This window comes from Perca fluviatilis, chromosome 12 (assembly GCF_010015445.1).
Source record: "Perca fluviatilis chromosome 12, GENO_Pfluv_1.0, whole genome shotgun sequence".
Lineage (NCBI taxonomy): Eukaryota > Metazoa > Chordata > Actinopteri > Perciformes > Percidae > Perca > Perca fluviatilis.
The window spans coordinates 26189487-26212593 of NC_053123.1; the positions used below are offsets into that span (position 1 = coordinate 26189487).

The 23107-nt window shown below is 41.5% G+C and overlaps 1 protein-coding gene across 3 annotated transcripts in view; it reads right to left on the minus strand.

The window, feature by feature from the left end:
- Nucleotides 1-11675: 11675 nt before the first annotated feature.
- Nucleotides 11676-23107, minus strand: part of arhgap20 (Rho GTPase activating protein 20) — a 58415-nt gene continuing 46983 nt past the window's right edge. For all 3 annotated transcript variants that reach the window (XM_039818249.1, XM_039818251.1, XM_039818250.1), the window contains exons 14-15: nt 16671-16785; nt 11676-15550 (exon numbers count right to left, since the gene is read on the minus strand). In XM_039818249.1, coding sequence (XP_039674183.1) covers nt 13875-15550; nt 16671-16785 — 1791 coding nt within the window. In that variant the 3' untranslated portion in view covers nt 11676-13874. The remainder of the gene's footprint in view (nt 15551-16670; nt 16786-23107) is intronic.

Below are 23107 nucleotides of genomic sequence, written 5' to 3' on the forward strand. Positions count from 1 at the left end.
GCCACACTTTTGACAAAAGAGTTTGTTAAATGTCATTTCTAAATTTGTCTTGGCATCTGAAATGACCCTGCAGACCTTAAATCTAGGCTTGCTGCAAAGTGCGTGATTCTCTGGTCTGTGCACATACATGCACACGCCTGCTCTCTGGCTCATATTGTGCCCCCATCTGCTTGAATATATTTAAATTAAATTCAAGCTTGGAAACCTGTCAGCCAAAAACTACATTTGTTCAGCTGCTTCAGCAAGAAATTCACTTGATCTCAGATCCACTGATTCCCTCTGGCTCCGATCTCACCACTGAGCCTAAACAGGTGCAAGACCAGGCCTTTTAAATAAAACATTTACTCTGTTGTCTCTGTTTTCCTTTGTCTTGTCCCATCGCTTCATCACTAAAAGCTTTACAACTAAGGAGTTCACTTACAAAACACTAGTTTTGGAAATCAATAGTCCCCTGAAGTTCATGATGTAGTTTGCATTTCAGTTGAAGTTAAAGTTCCCTCTCTGTCTTTTTCCACCAAAGTTTAAACTTTAACCTTCGACCGGCAGCCTCCTCTCACAGGACGACCTCTTCTCAACCCCGCCAGGACTCAACGCTTTGATGCTTTTAAAAAGGACAACAATGCTTTTTGAACATGACAGCTCTTTCACTCTGTCTTCTTTTCCATCGGGTTTTCTCTTCTCCTCATGTTTTGTCTTTGCTTGTTTCAAATGATCCTCAATTTGTCTTAAAAAATAAATCCTCAACTCTTCTGCTCTTTTCCCAGAGAAACCAGGTGCCACTTACTGTTCAGAATATTTATATTTTTTACCTTGTTCCATGAAATGGTGATTTTTTCTTTTGTCATCTTCTTTCATTTTTCCATTTTGAAACACAGCATCCAATGTTAAGTCACAAGGGAGCAGCAGGAGGTGATATACTTGCAGCATGTGATATCAGATCCAACATGGCAGATGTTAAACTGGGAGTGATGCCTTCAGAGGGCCTCATTTGGCCCCTCACAGCGACACGGGAGCTGGACAAAAAAGGGAGAGTTACACTCTAGCCGAAGGCATGGTGATTTGCAATCCCTGGAACAGCGATTCATCTTTACAAATGACCTCTGATGCTGATTGGCTCCTGCATGTTCAGTCACAACCTGTCAGGTGATGTCTTGGTTAAATGCTCTCAGTGCTTACACATGAGGAAAAAAATCTGCATCTCAGTCACATTACAGGGATGCGTAAAACTTTGTGCACAGGTTTACATTCCTCTGTTCCTCTCCAGATGTTTGCCTGGCTATTGCTGGAGGGACCCATCCTGCTGCTGCTGTGTGTAAAATCTGCAGTGAAACATCCTGTGAATGCTTTAAAGCTGCATTAAGCAAACATTTTATATTACTGTAACACTGAATCTAATGACTTCCTGTGATGTAAAAGGTTGCTTTTCTGGAGATGAATGAATAATCTTTTTGAATAATCTTACATTAAAGTGCCCATATTATGCTCATTTTCAGGTTCATAATTGTATTTTGAGGTTGTACCAGAATAAGTTTACATGGTTTAATTTTCAAAAAACACTTCATTTTTCTTGTACTGCACATTGCTGAAGATCCTATTTTCACTGTTTTAGCTACAGAGTGAGACTTCCCACTGCTGTGTTTGTTGGTAGTCGCACATGCGCAGTAGCTAGGTAAGGATCACATCAGCTAGCTGTTTGTTTCTACAACTTCAGTAGTACAAGGCAGGATTAGCCGGAAGGCACACTTCCAACTTTGCGCAATAACTGCAGAACAGAGACATGTAAGTAGTTTTGTAGATTGTGGTGAACTAGTGTGTGTTGTAGCAGTGTTTTGCCATTCAGAACGAATTAGCATTCTACGGTTAGCCACCTTGTTTCGGCTAGTGACGTAAAAAGCCGTGGCGATTTTGAAGTGCTCACCCCGAGACTGAAGGCAGGACACATTCAGAAACCCATATCTTACTCAAAACAGCATGGATGTTTGTTTTTTTCAAAGTTTGTATGCCTGTGGAAGCACCAGAGACACAAAATAACACCCCAAATCCCAGAAAAAGTGATTTCTTCATAATATGGGCACTTTAAAGCTACAGTGCATTGTTTCTGTCGCCCCAATGAGGAACTCTAAGTAATGACAACAACACTGTCGTTGCATCCACATGAGGAAAGGGTGTTTTTTCTGCTCACAGGCGCTAGGGGGAAGCGAGACGACCACCATTCAACCCGAAAAAAGTCATATAACCATTCCAATGACTCTGAAGCTGTTCAGTTAAGGTAAATTAAGAAAAAAACTGCATAGTTCCCCTTTAAAAAACACTCTTCAGAAGTGGTACTTTGTCTCTAAAGCTGAACGCTGCTGTTGTCCTTTCTCAGCGGTGACGTTAAACTCATCATTTGAGCTTCTGCGTGTGAAAGTAGCCGGACGGCACCATTTTGTAAACATGGCCATATTGAGAAATGCAGAGAGAGTTCGGTTGAGCTGATAGGCTTAATTAGCTTTGTATCAACTCATTTGGCAATGACTTGAATGTAACAAACGTTCAATATTATCAAATTGTTGCGCACTGAAGCTTTAATATTTAGACAATGATATAATAATGGATACTGGAAGAGCTTTTGATACAAGCAGTTTTAAATTGGATCGGTCAGTCACCAACAATACGTTTTGTGATGCAGATTTGGCTAAATAAAGTTGAATGGAGGAAAAATGGCTGGCGTAATTTAAACGTCCCTCTCGCTATACTATCCATCCTTTTCTGTGATTCCAAATGTACTTTTTTTTGTCATCACATTCAGGGAGGACTTGTCTGGTTTGGTCAGACGCAGGGAGGATGTTGTATGAGGAATGCTGGGTTTGTCAGACCATAACAGGGAGTGCTCTGGTCAGGTAAGTGGGTGGCTTATCTTCTGGATAACCTCTCTCCTGTTTGATTCTTGGTTTCCACTTAATGCAGAGTCTGGGAACCAAAAGCATGAGTTTAGGCAGTTTTGATGCCAAGCCTGTCCAACAAAGAATTTCTTTCTCTTTGCAACACATGCTGAGATCACTGACTAATGTTGATTCCCTTAGTGTCATTCGTCATTTATGTGTTTCAAATGATATTTCATTTATGACACAACCCAGTGTTTCCTTTAGGATTTGTTTCCTAAAAAATTACCCTATTCAATATTGTTGTATAGAATTATAATAAAACAATACTATTTCTCATCCTATTTTATTGTACAATTGGTATTTCTAACAAATTGTGCCTAGGCCTAATACCATATCATTGTGCAAATGTACTTAATTTATACGTAGTCCTAGGTCAGGGGTCATGAGGGCCAGAATACAACCAGCATCATCATTAAGAATGAAGACGCTAACATAAAGATTGCGTCATTCACTTGCATATTAAGTAGCCACATTGGTTTGTTTTGGTCTTAGTCAACATAGAGGAAACACTGCAACCCTACATTCCTGCATCCCCAAAATTAGACTAAGTGGTAAAGTAGGGCAGCTCAAATAAACATCAACACACAGCAAAGTGTTCATAAAACCTTTACGACTGATGCGACTCAGCTATGACACAAATCTTGAGGCCCAGTATTAGATGACTTAGTGTCAGCTTGTGAGCATCATGTTTATTATGAATTTTCTCAAATGGCCAAGAACCTTTTGAGGAACTCAGAAACATTCCTTGCATTTTCAACTAGAGGAACCAGAGACAAAATAATTGTGCCTGTATGAAAGTCCCAGGTATAAACATGTTGGACATGCCGACAAACACACACATGCAAAGTAGAAGCATTATGATATAATAATCTGAATTGCGTGAAATATTCGAATGACAGGCTTGTGAATGACAGCTGGTGAACTCTGTATCCCCTGACAACTGCTGGGCTGTGAGCCAATAGAAAAGCAGAAAGTGGGTCAGCATGGTAGATTATACTCCATCACTAATCATTGATAAGACACGGCTTAGTTTTTCTTCTATTATTGTTCATTTAGTCAGATATGAATCAAATTGGGCCAAAGCCTCTTAGGGCCACCTACAATGATTATATTACTGTAATCAGATTTGAGGGTATTTGTAAATCAAATCCTTTTGAGGGATTAATTGAGCAAATGAAAACTGTAAATTGTTTCTTTTACTGTGGTAGCTGCTGAAGACGTCATCCGATGATGTGGTAACTATTGTTCAAATATAATAAAGTCCATTAAGTCAATTAAAAGATATGTTCATTCTGTGTCACCTTTTTTTTGCCTTTACTGAAAAGCAGTCTGAATAACACGATACCTTTTTAATATGGAAAGATGAATAATTAACCATTCAGTTGTGGATTTATCGTTCAGGAATTATTGTGCCAAGTCTCTGAAAAGACACTGCAGTTCCAGGCTGGATTACAAAGCTTCTGGAAGGCCTATTGTCACACGAACGCTCTCTTTAGAATGACCCAGATGTTAGCTTCCATGCTTAGCAATCAAAATGACGGTCACTTAAAGAGATGCAGAGATAGCGAACATTATGTAACTTCATTTGTGGATTCATAATTATGGATTTATTGTGTAGCACACTGTAGTTTAATGCTGGATTACAAAGCTCCTGGAAGGCCTACAATCACACAGAAGACGACGTAAAAACAGCACATCTCTCTGCTTCTAAACAAACAAAGTCTTTACACTGCAGTGATCTGGAGATATTAAATAAGAAAAAAATAATGTAGTTTGCTGTCGGAGTTAATGCAAACTATTTCTCACCCTTGTGCTTTGACATCATGTGCTGTGTGTGTGTGTGTGTGTGTGTGTGTGTGTGTGTGTGTGTGTGTGTGTGTGTGTGTGTGTGTGTGTGTGGGCTTGTTTAACTATATTCGTGGGGTCCAAAAACCGGGAGTCCAGTATACTTGTGGGGTCCCGACAGCTTTGTGGGGCTTTAAAGGGCTGTTTGAGGGTTAAGACTTGGTTGTAGGATTAGGGATAGAATTAGGTTATGGTTAGGGGGAGGGTAAGGGTTAAGGTTAGGCATTTAATTGTGATGGTTAAGGTTAGGGTAAGGGGCTAGGGAATGCATTATGTCAATGACGGATCCCCACAAAGATAGTGTCACAAACCTGTGTGTGTGTATGTGTGTGTGCACGCGCGCACACACACAGAAACACATCTATGTCACATCAAAGGCTGTAGTTGTTAATTAGGGGTAATAAGAGAGACGAATGGTTTTTGTGGTGTTGTTTTTGTGACTGAACAGGGCAGTGAACGACTGTCTCTCTGTTCTTTTTAGCCTGTCCAAAAATGAGTTACATCAGGCATTACGACCAACCTGGCAGTTTAGTATCTATTTCTGACAGAAAAATGTACCTGGAGCACTCTTGTAGATAAAATCCTGCTACGGTAACCTTACCAGATGTTGCTGACTGACCAACATACACAAACATGCTTGCACACACTAGTAAGCATTCAAATATTCACACACACGCACACACACACACACACACACACACACACACACACACACACACACACGCAAACATATACGGTACACACACACACACACACACACACAAGGCCAGTCAAAACCAAATGGTGTATATAGAAACAGGAAATTTCACAACAAATCCACCCCAGAGGTTTACACTTTAAAAATGTAATGTTTTTAACCCTAACCCTAACCATATTGCTGGTAAACTGCCATGTGCAGTACATTTTAAAAGAAGAAACAGTCTGCAGTTGCTGTTGCATAATGATCAAAATGGCCACAGGAGCACATGCAGTGATCTATAGGAACATAAGAAGAGAACACTATCCCTTCAACATGAATAACTTTGACCTGCCACCAAACATGACTCACATGTCAATCATCAGAGAGGGACATGGGGGTGTAGGTGTTGATGGGGGGTAACAATGTGCTTTTGAAGCCTTGATGTTGGGCAGGGGAGTATCAGTGGTTCTTGATGTCTTCAGTTTTGCTCATAGGTCATGGCAGCTCCCCCATTTCACCTGCCATTTCCTCCCTCTCTCACGTTTCCTTCAATGTCGCAAACTGCAACATATAGCATCATAAAACAAGTTCTTTACTGATCCACATATGTAAACTCTTTCACTTTCTTCACTAGCATAGGCCGGTGAGGTAAAAAGTCAGAGGGCAGCACCCACAGAGCTGTATATTCAATATCTGGCTCAAGCACACTTTCACAGACTGACTTAGTGCTCCATTTGAAGGGTCATTTAAATGTTCAAAATTAATCTGTCAAGAATCAAATTTAACATTAAAAGAGAGATCCACGTGGTGCATTCAGGCTTCTGCATATTCACACTTGATTATGAGGCACAACCAGCCAAGAGTGTAATTTCCATTGGGGATGGGGGGACACAAAGATATTCACTGTGCTCCTCATCTTGATCTTCAAGGCCTTGGCCTAAGATGTAAGATCCCCGTATGATGGGATTCCCTGAGGAATATTCTGGGGTTCCCTTGTAAGAGTGGAAAAAGGATCTTCAAAGCATTTGGGCATTCATTCATGGGGAACATCGATGAGAGCGTTGGTGGTGATAACAAAGGGGTAGATGAAAGTTTGGCCTAATCCGTTTCTTTTAATGCCAGCAAAGGTCAGACTCACGTGCCCTCCCACCCACCTTCACCGGCACACACATGAAAGGGACACAAGTACAAAAAGCATACAAACCAGCACGTTGAAAACAGCAGGGATGCGTGCAGGTGTCTGCATATTTGCCTGTTAATATAAGGATTTGAAATTTGAATTCCGATATGCATTGACCTCACTTTGTTTTTCACCAGTGTAGCTTTGGTTTGATGGTTTTTGCCCATGTGAATGCACAGTGAAGTTAACATACAACTATGTATTCAGTGAAGGAAACACACACACACACACACACACACACACACACACACACACACAATCTTTCTTCTTGGCTGTCTCTCTAACAGGTGACTGTCTCTCTGTGTCACGTTTCCTTCATTCCTCACACATAAATAACAAATACGTCTTCTCTCCTGTTATGTGACTAAAGACCTGGAGGTCTTAAATTATTCTGAGCTATGCCTGCAATTTGTGGTATTTAGATGTAAAAATGTCAAACAAAAAACTGACATGTTTTTCTTCAGATTGCTCTGTACCTCTACAGAGTCCCATAAATCATCACACAATTATATTTTGTGGGTTTCAGCTTGGAAAAAAACAATGCTATAATGTGCTTGGTGCAGCTACTTCTAACAGGACAGGATTGTAAAATAGGATAGAAGTTGGCACGCAGATATTTCTCTATCAGTGCCATTATTTTTGGAATAATTTGCACGTCGAAACTTAATCAACATCAGATGCAGGGTCCTGTCCTCTTGTGAGGGTTTAAAGGGGGACTTTTGGGAGTTACATGCTTTTTGGAGTGGGTCAACACTGTAGCGTAGGGAGGAAAACACAGCTGTTTTGGCTTTTGAATTCACCAGAGGGATAGATCGTATCAGGCGTGACATCATTGCACAGAGATCTATGAGCTGGCAGGGGAATCTCGCCGAGAAGCTAAGCTGCCCTAGGACTCCCTTATCATCCATCTGAAAACAAAAGCCAACTTTACTGTTGCAGCTGGAAGTCTGAGAACGTAAGCTGCACCTGTAAAGTCAGCAACAAGCCTTCAGACAGAACTGGGCTAACAAGAACACAAACTCAACCTTGAAATACTCAACCAGAAACGTATGTTTAGGGTATCAAACACTGCCTAGAGGCTGGACAGGTGGCTCCTTCGTTGAGTATGGCTATAGTTATAGTCAGGATGCGCCGAAAACCCACACAGACTTGGGGACAACATACTCCAAACAGAAAGGCCCGCGGTGGCTGGCAGGCTGGAGGATTCAAACCCAGGACCTTCTTGGTCTGAGGTTGCAGTGGGTTCATTGAAATCTGAAAGTGACCCTATAGAAACTGATAGTTTGATGTCAAACATAGGATTTTGATGTAGATATGACCATAAAGCAGGTAGCTTCAGAGGTTGGTGCTGCTAGAGGTGCATTGTGGATCATTGTGAGGTTGGAGGTTCAGCTGTTGACCTACAAACTAACCCCTTAATAAGAGACATGGGAAAGTTAGTATCTCGCAGTTAATCAAAAGCGCATAGTATTCATGTACCTTGCAGTTGTCTTTGGTTTGAGTTGCCCCAACAGGAACTGAACTCCTCACCCATGGTGTGGTTTGTTCTGCTTTCTGCTGGTCCGGCACAGAATGAGAACCAAAGAAGAAGCCAGGCTGACATGGCTCAGTGGATCAGCGTGGAGCTGAATGATTCAGAAGCTGATTGGCTCCACACACAGCTCAACAATGGATCGTCTGGACCGGCTGTGCATACCTGCCATTTGGTTGATAATAAACGTCCTCATGTATGATTTGATTTCATTACTGACTTGCTTTTATGTTTTCTTTTCTCTCCGTCAGAGTCATAAATTACATGAAGTGCTTTCCAGAGTTTACTTTTTTTATTTTGATTTATGACCATCATGATTGTTTTTAGTTTGATAGTTTTGGGCTCTACAAATCTAATTGATTAATGAGACCTCACATTTTATAGTGTTATAGAGCAATAATCTTTTTTTGAATGTTGACTTACACTATTACTAAATAGTATAGCCTTTACTAAGCATGTAAAGGCCAAGGTAACATAAAAACAATAAAAAAGAAAGACTGTTAACTTAATATTTTCTTCACAATGCATCATATATAAATCACAGCACCAACACATTTGGCCATATGGGGATTCTACATTATCTCTAAACTTTGTCTGTATTTTGCTGGAATTTTTAAACTAAATTGTCCTTTGGGGGTCATTGGTTATGTACATTTTAAATGTATATTGTTTTTTTCAGCTAGACCTTATTAAAATGTTGTTTTCTCACTGTGTAGTCAGGCATCTGAAGAGTTTGATTGTGTTTACACCTGTTAAACGTTGCCCCTTCCCTGAGATATAGGCCTATAAATGATAATTACTTATCGGGTTCATGGTGTGATGGACTGTAGCAGGCAAACCACCAGGCAGGTATGTTGAGCTATAAATACCAGCAGCCACTGACAGCTACCCTCCCTGCTTACATCATCAGGTCTGCACATAGAGACCAACATAATTGACTGTCTGCAGAACATATTTCAGAAGACTTCTTGACATTTCTGGTACAGCATTTTGGCGGCTGCATCAATGTTTAACAGCTGGTTGTTATACGTGCCATGAACTGCAACATGTATGTTGGCATTTCTTTGACTTCAGCCACACACAGATTGCTAGACCTGAGGCGCGTACATCACTACATAAAATTATTTATGGTTTGTTTCAGGTGGTGAACTGGAATTTCTCACATATCGGGACATATTCAGACCCTGTTAACTCCACCAATGCAGCTGAAGAGACCTACATGCAGGGATGGTAAGAGTATTAGGGTATTTTTGAAAGCTCAGTGCCTTTCTAGGCAACACAGCTGTTGTTGACATTCTCTTCTGTACAGTGAGTTTCATCCATCAGTGAGTTGGTTGTTGTACTCACCTGTCTGAATGTCATTCTGTGAGTCTTTCGTACTGCAAAGTGCTCTACAGCCTGCTCTAGGTTCAGCTTCTCTGCTCGTTCATTCTCAATGCATAATACAACCTGCTCACTCAGCCTCTCTGTCCCGCTGTAACCAGTCCACTCAGCCTCTCTGTCCCACTGTATCCAGTCTACTCAGCCTCTCCGTCCCACTGTAACCAGTCCACTCAGCCTCTCTGTCGCACTGTATCCAGTCTACTCAGCCTCTCCGTCCCACTGTAACCAGTCCACTCAGCCTCTCTGTCGCACTGTAACCAGTCCACTCAGCCTCTCCGTCCCACTGTAACCAGTCCACTCAGCCTCTCCGTCCCACTGTAACCTGTCTACTCAGCCTCTCTGTCCCACTGTAACCAGTCCACTCAGCCTCTCTGTCCCACTGTAACCAGTCCACTCAGCCTCTCTGTCCCACTGTAACCAGTCTACTCAGCCTCTCTGAGAAACATCAGACCAGTGGAGTCACATCAGCAGCAAACAACCTGTAAATCTTATTGTCTTGTACTGGTGGAAAATATGAGAATAAGCTACACCACTGTACACATCTGAAGGCTTTTAATGATAATGTCTGTATTTCTGCTGATTTTGACATCCCAGAATGTGTTTTCTAAATATATGAGTCAACTCTGACCACTGATGTTTTGTTTCTTTTTGGAACTGTGTTCTATTGGCTTTTAGAAGAGATTATAAATGAAGGTTAGAGGAACAATTAAAAAGCCGCAGTTGGCTCTTGTTTTAGTAAATTTTGCTCTCAAAGTTTCCTTGCAGTAAATATCCACGTCAGGTTTGCACTCATAACTCAAAGGGCTTAAACAAACCTCTCTGGGATGCTTCAGACTGCAGTCAGAGAGAAACCGCACAGAGTTCCTTTAAGAGTTCCTCCATAAATAATTTCATAAACCTCAACAAGAATCCTCTAACTTCTTCAGCCTCACCAACTGATGTTGTACAGCCAAGCATTGTTCAAACAATGTATCTTATTTGAAGTTCTAGTAACTACCTAACATTTTCCAAACATTTCCAATGTGTATGCAGTTGTTTTTAAAAACTTTTAATTTAAGCTATAATCCATATTTTTTATAGCCATTTATCAACATGAAAGTTTTCGCTCACTGTGAAGAACATACTGATAATTATCATCCAAATCTGCATCTTTACAGAGCTTTATATTAAAGGTGCTCTAAGCGATGTTGGGTGACGTTACTTGTTGTTCTCGAAGTATTTTCAAACAAAATGAGGCTAGCTCGCTGCTCCCTCCTCCTCATCCCGTCCCCTCCCTTCCGTGCTTCCGTGCACTAACCCCCCCAACTCCTTCTTGTCGGTTAATGGCTGGAACGCTGGAACACTGTTTGTGTATGTGTCGTGGTGCAGGTTGGCGCAGATTGCTGTATGTGACAAAAAATGTTGTAGCCTAAAAAACGCGTGACATTGCTTAGAGCACCTTTAAGTCTAAGCATATTTTTTGAGATTTCCAACTCTACTGTTTTGAGTCACTCTCATTGCTCTCATTCTCAGCAAAAACAAGCTCTAAAACCCACTGTACACTACCTGCTCATCACCAGACAGCAGACAGACACAGCTAGAGACTAGCTGGTGAACACTGTGGAGAATTTAGCAGCTAAAGAGCCAGATATTTCTTGCAGATATTTAGACAAAACTAAAAGAGAGTGAATATTGGACTGACGTTTGCCAGGTGGACACAAACACGACTCCTAACAAAATGATATTGTAGCTCCATAACTAGATGTGTAAATAAGAAAGTGGTTGCTAACACTTTTCCTTTTTAAATTAAAAAAACTTATTTCAACATTGTGTTCACAGCTTGTTCCCGCTGCCCCCAAGTAGTCAAAAAGTTAATGCAGGATTCAGAATTTTCTCTGCAACCATTGTTTTCAGCAAAACTTTGGAATAAGGAGGGAAAGATTATGTATATATTGTACAGAGATTTTGTGTTGAGGTGGAACTTACAGCATGATTATAAAAGTGGATGTTTTTTTCTTTTCTTTTTTATTCGTTAGGTGTCTCTGCCTGAATTATGTTTTAATCTCGTCTCCCGTATCCCACCCTGAAGAAATATTACTTTAATGCTTCGAGTAGCCACACTAAAGAAAAAGTTCCGTTTGATAGGCAAAGTATTTTTCACAAGAGCAACATTTAATTACATTTTGTTGTCATGTACATTGGACATCAGATGTACACAATATACAAATGGTGCATTCTGTAGCAAATATACTTTCTATAGAGACAGCAGCAGCAGAATTGGCATGTACAAAAATACACTTTTGATTCTCTCACACAACACAACATACCAAAGTAACAGGATAATATATTTATATATATTTTTATATTTCTGTATCATAAATATGCAGAACTATACACGTTGAACACAATTCACTGTAATGGAGATAACACTTATAATAATACAGGATAAAGTACATTTTGAGACTGTCTAAATTGGACAATGACCTTATTGCAGTGTGGGATCCTGTGAAAAAGCTATGTTAAGCTCATAGTAACACCATGCTGACACTTAGGAAAACTGCGCTTACATTGTGCTAAGAATATATTATCTATAAGTATGAATTTACATAATTCAAAGTAAATTAATGCACAGTGAAATAGGGTCATTTATTGTTAAGTGTCACCTAAGAAATTAGCACTACAATGACGGCAGCAATGGAACAAAATTATCATTATCATGGACAAAACACGCAACAGTTGGAAAAACTGTGGTCCATTCAACTCCACACACACACACACACACACACACACACACACACACACACACACACACACACACACACACACACACACACACACACACGGCTGTGTCCTCCTGTGCCCTTATTCTAGTGAAACTAAAAGGGTTTCTTGTTGAGAATAATGAAGTGCTATACATGTACAAGCAAGAATAAAGGATATTTCTCCTTCAATGGCACAATTTCTCACATTCCTGTTCAGCACACGGCATCAATAATCACATCCTATTCAACAACATTCTGACTTTCTTTCACGCACACACATTGATAGTTTCTCTTCTTTCTTCCTCCCCCGTCCCGTGCCCTCCCCTCCCCTCCCCTCCCACCCAGGTCACAGAGATATAAACCAGAGCTACAGGGGACAACACTGCGTGCTGTGTGTCTGGAAACTCGGCTCATATGAATAAATACCGGCCCTATTGATTCACTGATTTAGACAGACAAACACTTCACTCTCTGGGGAAAAAGGTTTCACTTTACAGATGCAATTTGTCATGAAAAGTACAGATGTTATTATGACAGTCTAAGAAGTTTTAGGTATGTACAGTGTGCCCAAACCTTCATCTGGCACTCCAGCAAACATCCCAGGTGTTGTGGATGGAGCTACAAGCATGTCCAGAGTATTTGTAAACAGTCACAGTAGTCTTGTCATGCAGCGCTTACGTTTGTTGTACCGAGATTTGTATCCCCGGAAAAAAAAAATGGTGTCCTTGATTTGTTTCTTCTGCACAAGAAAACTGCGATGGGCATGATAATGTGCAATCAAATTTTGTCCAAATTTTAATAAAACTTGATATGTTTTGCTGTTAAAAACGGACAACAAAAATGTGTCATGGCCTTGGTTTCCCACCAGTCTAAAAATACATTTTCATTTTACAAATAGGCTTCTTTGGCCTTTCTCTTCATTACTAAAGAACTCCTCTTCCATCATTTTTTTGTTGTTAGGTTCTGAAAAAGCAACGAAACGTTATCGAAAGGCAAACAAGGACACACTGCCAGAGAAAAATATCTCTCGGAGGAATCAGATTTTGGCACAAGAATTGTAACTCTGAACTGTTTTGACATCAGCTGTAATCCTTTGCTCCAGATGTCCAATTAAACTTCTCTGCATCTTCTCTGTTATGAATTCACAGAATCAACCATCACTATTTAATAAATAATGATTTGAGAATCCCAACTGCAGGGTTACAGAGGGTTGACAATGTCATTGTCAAATACATGAAATAGCTTTTAAACTTAAAATATTGTGGATTATAACCAACAACTTTAAACCTTACAATCTACTGTTTGCCAGACATCTGTCAGAGCTCCATGGTGGATGAGGAATCAGAATATATTTTAACAGTTTCCTACAACAAGGAGGTGGAACGTAGAAGCAGGAAGTTCATCTGTACCTTTTAAACTCTAAAACCTTGGATATACTGTACCATAACAGTAAACTGCAACACCTTTTTGTATCGGCTGCCAGAACAAAAAACACTGTATATGAAGGAATATTAAGACAGGCATTTACAAGTGAACATATCGGATAAAAATCAGTCTCTCAAACAGTTTGTTTGTAGACACTTCTTATTTACACGTATGACTCTTCTGCAAAAAAAAGCTGGTCAAAGTCGTCCACCCGTGGGTCGCTGCACTGCCTGCTCTGCCATTCCCTCTGCCCCTGCACAATAGCCAGCGCCACCTCCTGACTCCTCCGCAGGCAGACATCTGCATCCTCCTGACCCTGGGAGGAAAAGTAGTCTCTTACAGCCCGGGTGGCGGAGGGAGACAGGCAGAAGCGTGGTTCGGGGCGGTGGGCGTGGTTGGGCTCCACCTCTGACACTCTCAGGCCGCCATCTTGGGGCTGACCTTTAGAAGTGCGAGGTCTGTCCAGGGTGAGGCTGGAGGAGGGGTTAGAGTTTGCAGTGACCTCGGAAGGTTCCGACGCCCTGCGGGGAAGAGTCCTCCGCCCTTTGTGTCCCTCCGTGGCCGGAGTCAGAGGGTGGGACTTTTGCCTCTGGAGGACCAGAGTCGTGGCGTTCTGTCCATAGAAAACACCCTGTGGGGGCTGCACGAACTCATTTCTAGCCAGCCTCTGTGTGACCTCACTTCCTGTTTGCGGTTTGGGGCCGTTAGGGGAGGCTGGGACCGGGGGTCTGTAGGTGCGGGTCTGGTTGTTGAGCTTCCTCAGCTCTCTGACCGTCAGAGGTTTCTCTGTCCCCCTGTAGAAAGGGGAGCGGCTGTGCTGCAGCTGCAGCAGAGCCTGCTGGTAGGACGGAGGGCTGCTGGATCTCCGTTGGCAGTTTCGGTTCGTCACCGTGGCCTCAGGGGCATCGACAGAGCAGCCATTACTGGTTGGGTGGGTTTTCCCGTTTGCCACAGGCAAGTCCTCCTCTGAGTGCCCATTATCAGCCTGCTTTAGTGACAGGCGGCGGCCCTTCTTGAGCCACGTGTTAGGGTGGAGACCATGAGGGTGAGGGGGGGTTTCGCTGGTCCGATGGGCCTGGGTGGGCTGTGGCCAATGAGGCGGAGCTTCCCTCTGAGGGGGTGAGTCCCTGGGTGACAGAGGAGCAGGCTCAGCCAATGAAATCGCTCCATTGGTGGGGTAGTCAGTAGAGTACTGTGAGAAGGCGGAGTCTAAAGAGCTGAGGGAGGAGCCTGTGGGTGAGGTCGCAGGTGAAGACAGACTGGAACAGCTGGCATCCAGTCGCAACGGAGGCGGAGGGGCGTGCTTCATCTTCCTCCGCCCGCCATTCTGGACTTTGGCTCCGCCCTTCTCACACCTATCCTCTTCCTCCTCCTTCAGCTGCAGCCCACTCAGCCCATGCTCCAGAAACACCTCGTCCACCACCCTCTCCCCCTCCATGGCGGCATCATAGCTAGCCTTCCTTACTGGTAGGTGGTGCTTTTTGGCTTGAACCGTCACTGTGCCCAAGGGCGGTGTGCTTCCCACGGCTAACGCAGGCTCTGAACTCCTCCTCAGCCTCCGTGGACCCTGCGACAGGCCGTTGGCCTGGCGGGTGCGAGGCTGTCGGACTGCAGGGCTGAACCTCCTGGGTCTGGCCAGCGGGGGCAGCTGCAGATCGGTCTCAGGGTCGAGATCAGGGTCACAATCACTGAGGGTGATGACGGAGTCACGGCTGCGGCTGTCCGGCTTGTCCTTGTTACGAAGGGGCAGCTGTTCCTGGAAGGGAGACTCAGGGTCGTCGTTCAGCTCGTTCTCTAGACTGTCGTAGGACGAGTCGTTCATCTGGAAGGACGACACATCTGGGAAGAGAGAGATGGAAAGGAGAGACGGAGAGAGTGATGGATGAGGAGGAAGATGAAGCAATGAAGGGCTTTGCCTAAACAAGTGGTAAACTGTGGAATCATCAAATTAAGATCGTGAAAATGTATTCCATAAATACACAGAAAAACACAATAATCTAGAAAACAAAATACACAGTCCTACTTTACCATTACATTTTATGTGATGGTAAAATAGTCCTCAAATTATACAGCTTTTGCAGACATCTCCTTTCATGCAAGTATCCTGCAATTTAGGGCATTTCCACCTACTAGCAACCTAAATTAGCAATCCAAGTTAAGGCAGAACCAAACTTCATTTATTTACACATCAACCTACACTAAAACAACGCAATCAAATCTGTGACTATGTCTCCCAGATTCTGCTGCTCTCTCCTGGTAGAAACGTTATCTACTAAGTAAAAAAAAAAAAAAAGTAAGAATTATGACCCCTGAAACGAACAAAAACGACGATTCACCGCTGGAGACGAGGAGAACAGAGGACAAAGCGTCGTCCTGCTGTGGGCTCCTTCACCTCTGGTGGTTATTTAAAGCGTCCGGGAAGAAAGTAACTTTATGAATGAGGAGATTCAATGCTGCGTTAATCAACAGCTGTGACCATGGCAATCACTGAAATGACTGCAGGTTGATCTGCTGACCCCAATCAACAGGCCTGAAAGAGCATAGGTCACTTACTTACTTACTTACTTACTTACTTACTTACTTACTTACTTACTTACTTACTTAGGCACGCACGCAGAATTGCATTTTAAGGAATCGGTTCTTCTATTTGGAGTTTTGTCTTTGTTATGTACAATCTGACATTTCCAACTTATGCTCATAACACTGCAGAGCTTTTAAAAATCAAACCTCCAAATTAAAATGTTTTTTTTGTTTTTTGCTTTAGCTTGAAAACGAGGATTTTGGACAAAAACTTTCTTGTCATGTTACTGACTCTGCCCTCCATAACCTTTCATCTCGACATGTAACAGAGCTGAATCAGAAATGTGACTGTTGGGAAAGAACCGCCTTGGCTTCCATCTTTAAAATTATTCTGTTGGATTCTATCATCCCCTCTCTTCTGTCGACTCTCAGTTCTTACCTGATCCGTGGTCACTGCAGCTGCTCTTCTGGCTGAAGCTTCTGAACAGCGAGGTGACGTCTTCTCCCAGGACGCTGCTGCAGTTCTCTATGAGGAGGCGAATGAGCTCACACACCTGCAGGGAGAAACACCGCCTGGTTATAGCCTTTTGCTGCAGCTGCTGACTATTCATTTTCAGTGTTATACAGTTGGCTGAAGGTGTAATTCTGTTACTGTTTATGCAGCAATTCATTTGCTGAAGCAGTGCCTCGGGGGAACCAGACAAAGTTCAGCAGTAATTCAGCAAACCTGCAGTTTCCAAGTGTCTTTTTCGAACAGCATGTTGAGTAAACTCACAAATTTGCTACACTCACACAAAATGGAAATCAATATATTCACACTGCAGGGGCAAACTAGTCTGTGGTCTCCTGTAATGTAGCTACTGCCTGCTTCGTTTTGTGAAATTCATGACCTAAATAACTGTGTGATATCAGCTCCAAACAGCTGTCCAGAGTTGTGTTTTTGTGTCCCATATTATCATTCTGAGAAAAGTTGGTGTTCGTTTGTTTGCGCTGAGGTCGACCTTCTAACTACAGAAGTATTTACATTCCACACAGACCAAGAAAACATCAAACTCCTTCTTCCTGGTCCTGGATAATGTCCTGATAAAAATATATGACATCATGTATTGGCTTTGATTATTACTTGCTAAAATGTTTGTTGAGTGGCCAAGACGGAAAAAAAAGTTTTTCACAGCAACTTTTTATGTCTTCTAAGATATAATGCTTATTAATATATTTGTCATCATATTTAGAAGATATCACCCCAAATCACAGCTACAAATGCCATAGAGGGAAGGCTGTTTTCTTTAAGAGTCAGTTTGAGTAAGTTTTGAAACATGCAGACTGTCTGTGTTTTATAGGCATTATCAGCCCAGTTGCAATCTGTCTTCAAACAAGTCCCATTACTTGGCTGAAAACACCGCCTTTTAAACTAAACAGACACAACTTACTAAACGCATATGACGTGCTATGACAATAATAGTCGCCAGGGCCACTCAGAAACATTGGAATCATATCCTCCCCAACTTGTGGAAAGTTTCCACTAAGATATGTCTGTTGGGTTTATAAATTAGTTGTTTTTTCCTGCCGTTGCTGCGTTCCTGCGACACTTTTTTGGGCCTCACTGTGTTTGTTTGTTGGTCCAGATGTTGTCTGTCTCGTACATCTTACTGTATGGTGTCCATATGCGTTATATGACTCAATGTTGAGAAGAAGAGTCTGTCTGGTTAAACAGCACACAACCAGGCTACTTTGTAAAGTATGTCTAGTATGGTAAAGTATGTCTATTATCAAGTTATAAAAGCAAGCAAAATAATCGGAAAAGAGGGTGAGATAGTATAACCTGTTTCCACTAAAACAACTTTTTTAAAGAATTTTCAAGAATCAAGTCTAATTTTTTTTTTATCTTTTCTACCAACAAACTATCAACAACAAGTTCATTTATATTAAAAACAGGTTGAAGTTTTTTCAGTACGCTGTGATTTCTTCTCATGTGTTTGAAGAATAAAAGACTTTCAGGGCCTGATATTAGACCAAATTTTGGATTAAAATATGAAAGAAACAGAACAGATGATGGGAGATGAAAGCTGTTACAAAACGTAATGAGTTCCACAGTAGTTTCATTCTAGCAATCAGGCACAGGTAATAGTAATAGTAATCCCTGTTAAACTGTTACCAGAGAGCAAATGCAACATTAACCTCCTGGTTTTGTGTCCTCTGTTTTTACCCTGTCCCTCTAGATACCACACGTGTTAATGACTGCTGTATGAAAGTCCTGAGGCCCCTTATACTTGGGATTGCAATAATTACTGTCTCAGCTCTTCTATCCCTAGTTTCACATTGCCAGACCTTCCTCCACAGCGCTGCGGAGGAGGATCTGGCTAGTTCACACAGCATTCCAGGATGTGAAAAAAACATGCTCTGGTTTATTGGCATTTCTTTAAATCAATCACAATCGTCATGGATGGCGCTAAGCGCCAGACAGAGCCACGGTGCTGCTGCAAAATAGCCTCGGGAAGGAACTTATTTGGTGGAATATGTACGTTCAAAAGTTGTTTTAGTTGTGCGAGAGAAAACTCAGATTGGACAGATAGTCTAGCTAGCTGTCTGGATTTACCCTGCAGAGATCTGAGGAGCAGTTAACCATAGTCCTCATAAATCTACCGGAGTTTAAAATACCAACACAAAGAAAGCGGAAGGTAACGGACATTCGGCCAAAAAGAAGGACATCCGGCGGAACTGGAGCACTCCTGGAAGTGGAACGTCGTTGATATAGACTATTCTATCCCTAACATGCAGTGACAGATTGAATTACATAACAACATCGATTTCAACACGTAGCTCTGTTGTTTGTGAATTTGGGCTGCTGTCAGTAGCGAGAAAAACGAAAACAATCGGTGTTGCCTACACCGTGTTACCCTCCTGCTGGTGTTAGCACCCAGGAGGCTGAACCCGGGTAAAACGTGCTTTTAGCCTCTTAACATGTTCAAACTGTCATTACAAGTGCCTACCCATGTGAAGGGATTCCTTCCATGCATAAAATGTGTGCTAATTCAGCTCTGTTTAGTTCCAAACTACAACACCGAAATGAGATACATAGCATGGCCGACGCTACTCAAGTCTGCAGGTAGTTTACCTACAGTTGCTGAGTTGTTGTATCTGACACATCTTTAAATCATTTTCACTACCTGCCTTCATAAACCAATGGGAAAAAACACTGGTATTTCAGTGACTGACTTCCTGGAGGGTGAAAGTACCCTGAGGTAGAAATATCTTTACCTTCAGATACTGTTGCTACTGTGACATCTGTCTTCTATTGTATCAGTGACATTCCACTGTGTAATTCCTGAAGAACACCTTTTTAACTGTTAACTGGTACTGTAAGTGTGTGTTTATTAACCACTGCATGAGATGAGCTCATGTGACACATCCAGCAGAAATGTATTGTAAAATGTAATGTTACACTATGTTAAATCCAGGACTTTTAGTACAGAAAGTCAGGGCTCTGATAATAGGCCTATGAAAATTAGCATTTCTTTTCCTGTTTTGAAAATATTGTTGTTGTTTTTTACACCAATGGGGCTAAAATAAGCTGATAATGCAAAATGCATATTGAATGTGTTTTTAAAGTAGTACCTTCATACAGAAGGTCATTCTATTGAAATGCCTTATCACATTAATTAAAGGAATAACTCTTCACATACGGCAGCTTGGTCAGGACCCCTTGGCATCACGTTTTTTTGACGCTCTGGGTAACAATTTGGTGTCATTTTTCAACGTGCAGGCAACAAAACTACTTGGTTAGTTTTAGGAAAATATGGTTTGGGTTAGAATAAGTATGGTTGTTACGTAACTTACATACGTGATGTTAGTTAAGTACGTTACGTATTGTAAGTTAAAATAGGTTGACTTTCGGTTTCGCAGGAAACATGGACAGCAGTCTCCTGGGTGAAAGTCTCACCCACCCGACCTCTTTTGTACTTTGTCGCTCTTTATAATATGTCATCTCACTGTGCCGCGATCGAGCATTTGAAAGCCTGGTGCGTCTCATACAAACGGGTGCCTGCTGTGATGGTACCAGGCGCTGAAGGGCCACAGGGTTGGGAGTGACAATGCGTTGATTAGATAACATGCTTACTACACAACTAATGATATCTCTCTCTGAAATGAAAGCCTTTTTACCTCTCCCTGTCCTTCCTGTTCTCTCTAATGTTGTCACCACTTTCATTCTGTCCCCTGCTCTTATCGCTTTAGTTTCCCTTTCTACTTCCCTCTCTAGATTTTTTACCTAAAGATCCGCTCTCGCTTTCATTCAGCCTCTCGGCCCTCCTTCAAGCTCTCTACTCATTTAGCATTCCTCACTGTCACTCAGAGTGGGCCTGCTACGTGATACAGAGCAGTTAGAAAAAGCCTGTGGGCATCCAGGAGACATTCACCCATCCATCAACAGCCCATTTTTTTTCTCTCTCATATTAAACTCTCTCTCAACTATTGTGTGTAACTTATATATAAAGAAATTCACAATTTGTCTGCAGTATGAAGGCAGGTTGAGAGTGGACTTTCTATGACTGCCACAGTATACAATACCATTGCTTGATAGATGGAGAACATACTGTACACTACGGTATCTGCATGGGTGTGTGTGTGTGTGTGTGCATTAACAACATTAACATGCATTAATTAACACAGCTGTGTTAGTGGGTCATTTCTAAGTATTTCTGAGGTCATCAGTCAACACATACATCCAGCATGCTGCAAAGAAAGTCTATCAAGCCGCCTGTGTGTCACTTCCCTGTTTTCTTTCCTCTACTGTGATGTGGAAAAGTCGCTATATTTAAAAAACAAAACAAAGCAGAAGCAAAGTAAAAGTTTGGTCCACCATTCAAGAGCCAAGCTCAAGAGAAAAACAACATTCTTTTCAATGATTTGATTCTCTGTTTCCATCTAAAGTAATACTCAAACTAAAGCTGCATTTACCATCTAAACAGCTACATTCAGCCAAAAACATTTAAATAATATGCTGCATGAAAGAAGGAGGGGAACAGACTAAACTGAATTGGCTAAAACTGAGTGTTCACGTGTCTCCAGACAAGGTTGGAAACTAGCTATTACACAGCCAGAAGCCCACACTAGTTTGATTTGGCCCCCGGCTCCGACCGCAAGGAGGGAAATGTCGAAATCTTCACTTTGTTATTTTTTTAAAGTCTTTTCCCAGAAAAAGGCCGCCTGCACACACAAACAAGCAGTGAGAGAGAGGGAAAGTGTTATCAGGGGAGTATGTGTGTAGGAGATACAGTATTTAGGCATTTGTGGCCATATGTGTGTGTGTGTGTGTGTGTGTGTGGAGAGAAAGAGAGAGGTGTTTCAGCAAGAGATTTTTCCGCTGAAACACACACTTGGCCTCAGGATTCTGTAGGAAATTCTTTGCATGTTTTCTCAATGGACCTCAACCACCCCATGCACACACACACACACACACACACACATACACAAACACACAAAGATAAGCAAACCAGCCACCCACAGAGATTGTGTGTAACTCAAATACTGTAACTTTCCAAATAGACCACAATTCAAAAAGCTTTGTATGCTTTGTATTAAGTGACTACATGGGCTCTGGTGGGCGAGGGGGCTTCCACTGTGGGCTCCGGCCGCAGCCACTGCTGTGGAATTAAGTTATTTTAGGTTAGCCTCGCTGGCCAAGTGAAGCAATGTTGCTTCACTTTTGAATAAACTTTAGATTCTCAAAAATACAATAAAGAGACATTTTAACTCCAGAAAAAGATTGCTACTATTTCAACTCCCGGTACACTGATTTCTGATTTTGCTGGCAGGTGCCTGTTATAATCAAATATCAGGGCATCTCTGTGCATATCTCTGGTCAACAATTCTGCAGACATTTTCAGATAAAAACCTAAGTCAAAGATTATTGTAAAATAAAATTAATGCAAGATATTAAATAAAATCAAAGCTAAATGCATGGCTAGACCATTGTAATTTGGGAGAACTAGCTTGGTATGTATGTATGTATGTATGTATGTATGTATGTATGTATGTATGTATGTATGTATGATATATATATATATATATATATATATATATATATATATATGTATGTATGTATATATATATATATACACAAACACACATAATATACATATATACACACACACACAAACACACACATATACATATATATATATATATACATATACACATATACATATATATATATATATATACATATACACATATACATATACACATATATATATATATATATATACATATACACATATATATATATATATATATATATATATATATATATATATATATATATATATATATATATATATATATGCTTAGAAGTAAGTTAGCATGAAACTGTGAATCTTTCCTCTTATCTGTCATGTCTCTGGGATTTCAAGCGATGACGTGATGGTGACTGAGTGTGTGTGAATGTGTGTGTGTGTGTGTGTGTGTGTGTGTGTGTGTGTGTGTGTGTGTGTGTGTGTGTGTGTGTGTGTGTGTGTGTGTGTGTGTGTGTGTGTGTGTGTGTGTGTGTGTGTGTGTGTGTGTGTTACAGCTTTGCGTTAGTGGGTCAGCTCCTGCTCGGAGGTCAACACTCACATCTGCAGGGAAACTGTCTGCTGACAAACGGGTTTCAGGCTGAGATTGTGTGTGCATGTGAACATGTATGTGCACACACGGTACTTGTGTCAGTGGAATCTCAATATCTTACCTGTCTGTCAAACTCTGTCTGTCTGCTCACACAGGTTTCATACACAACAGCAGCACGTACACACTCATGCTGAGGCAGTTTGCTTCCATTATTCCATTGAAATGTTAAATTCCTCAGGTTTTGCACACTGTCTCAGCAAGCCAATCTGACAT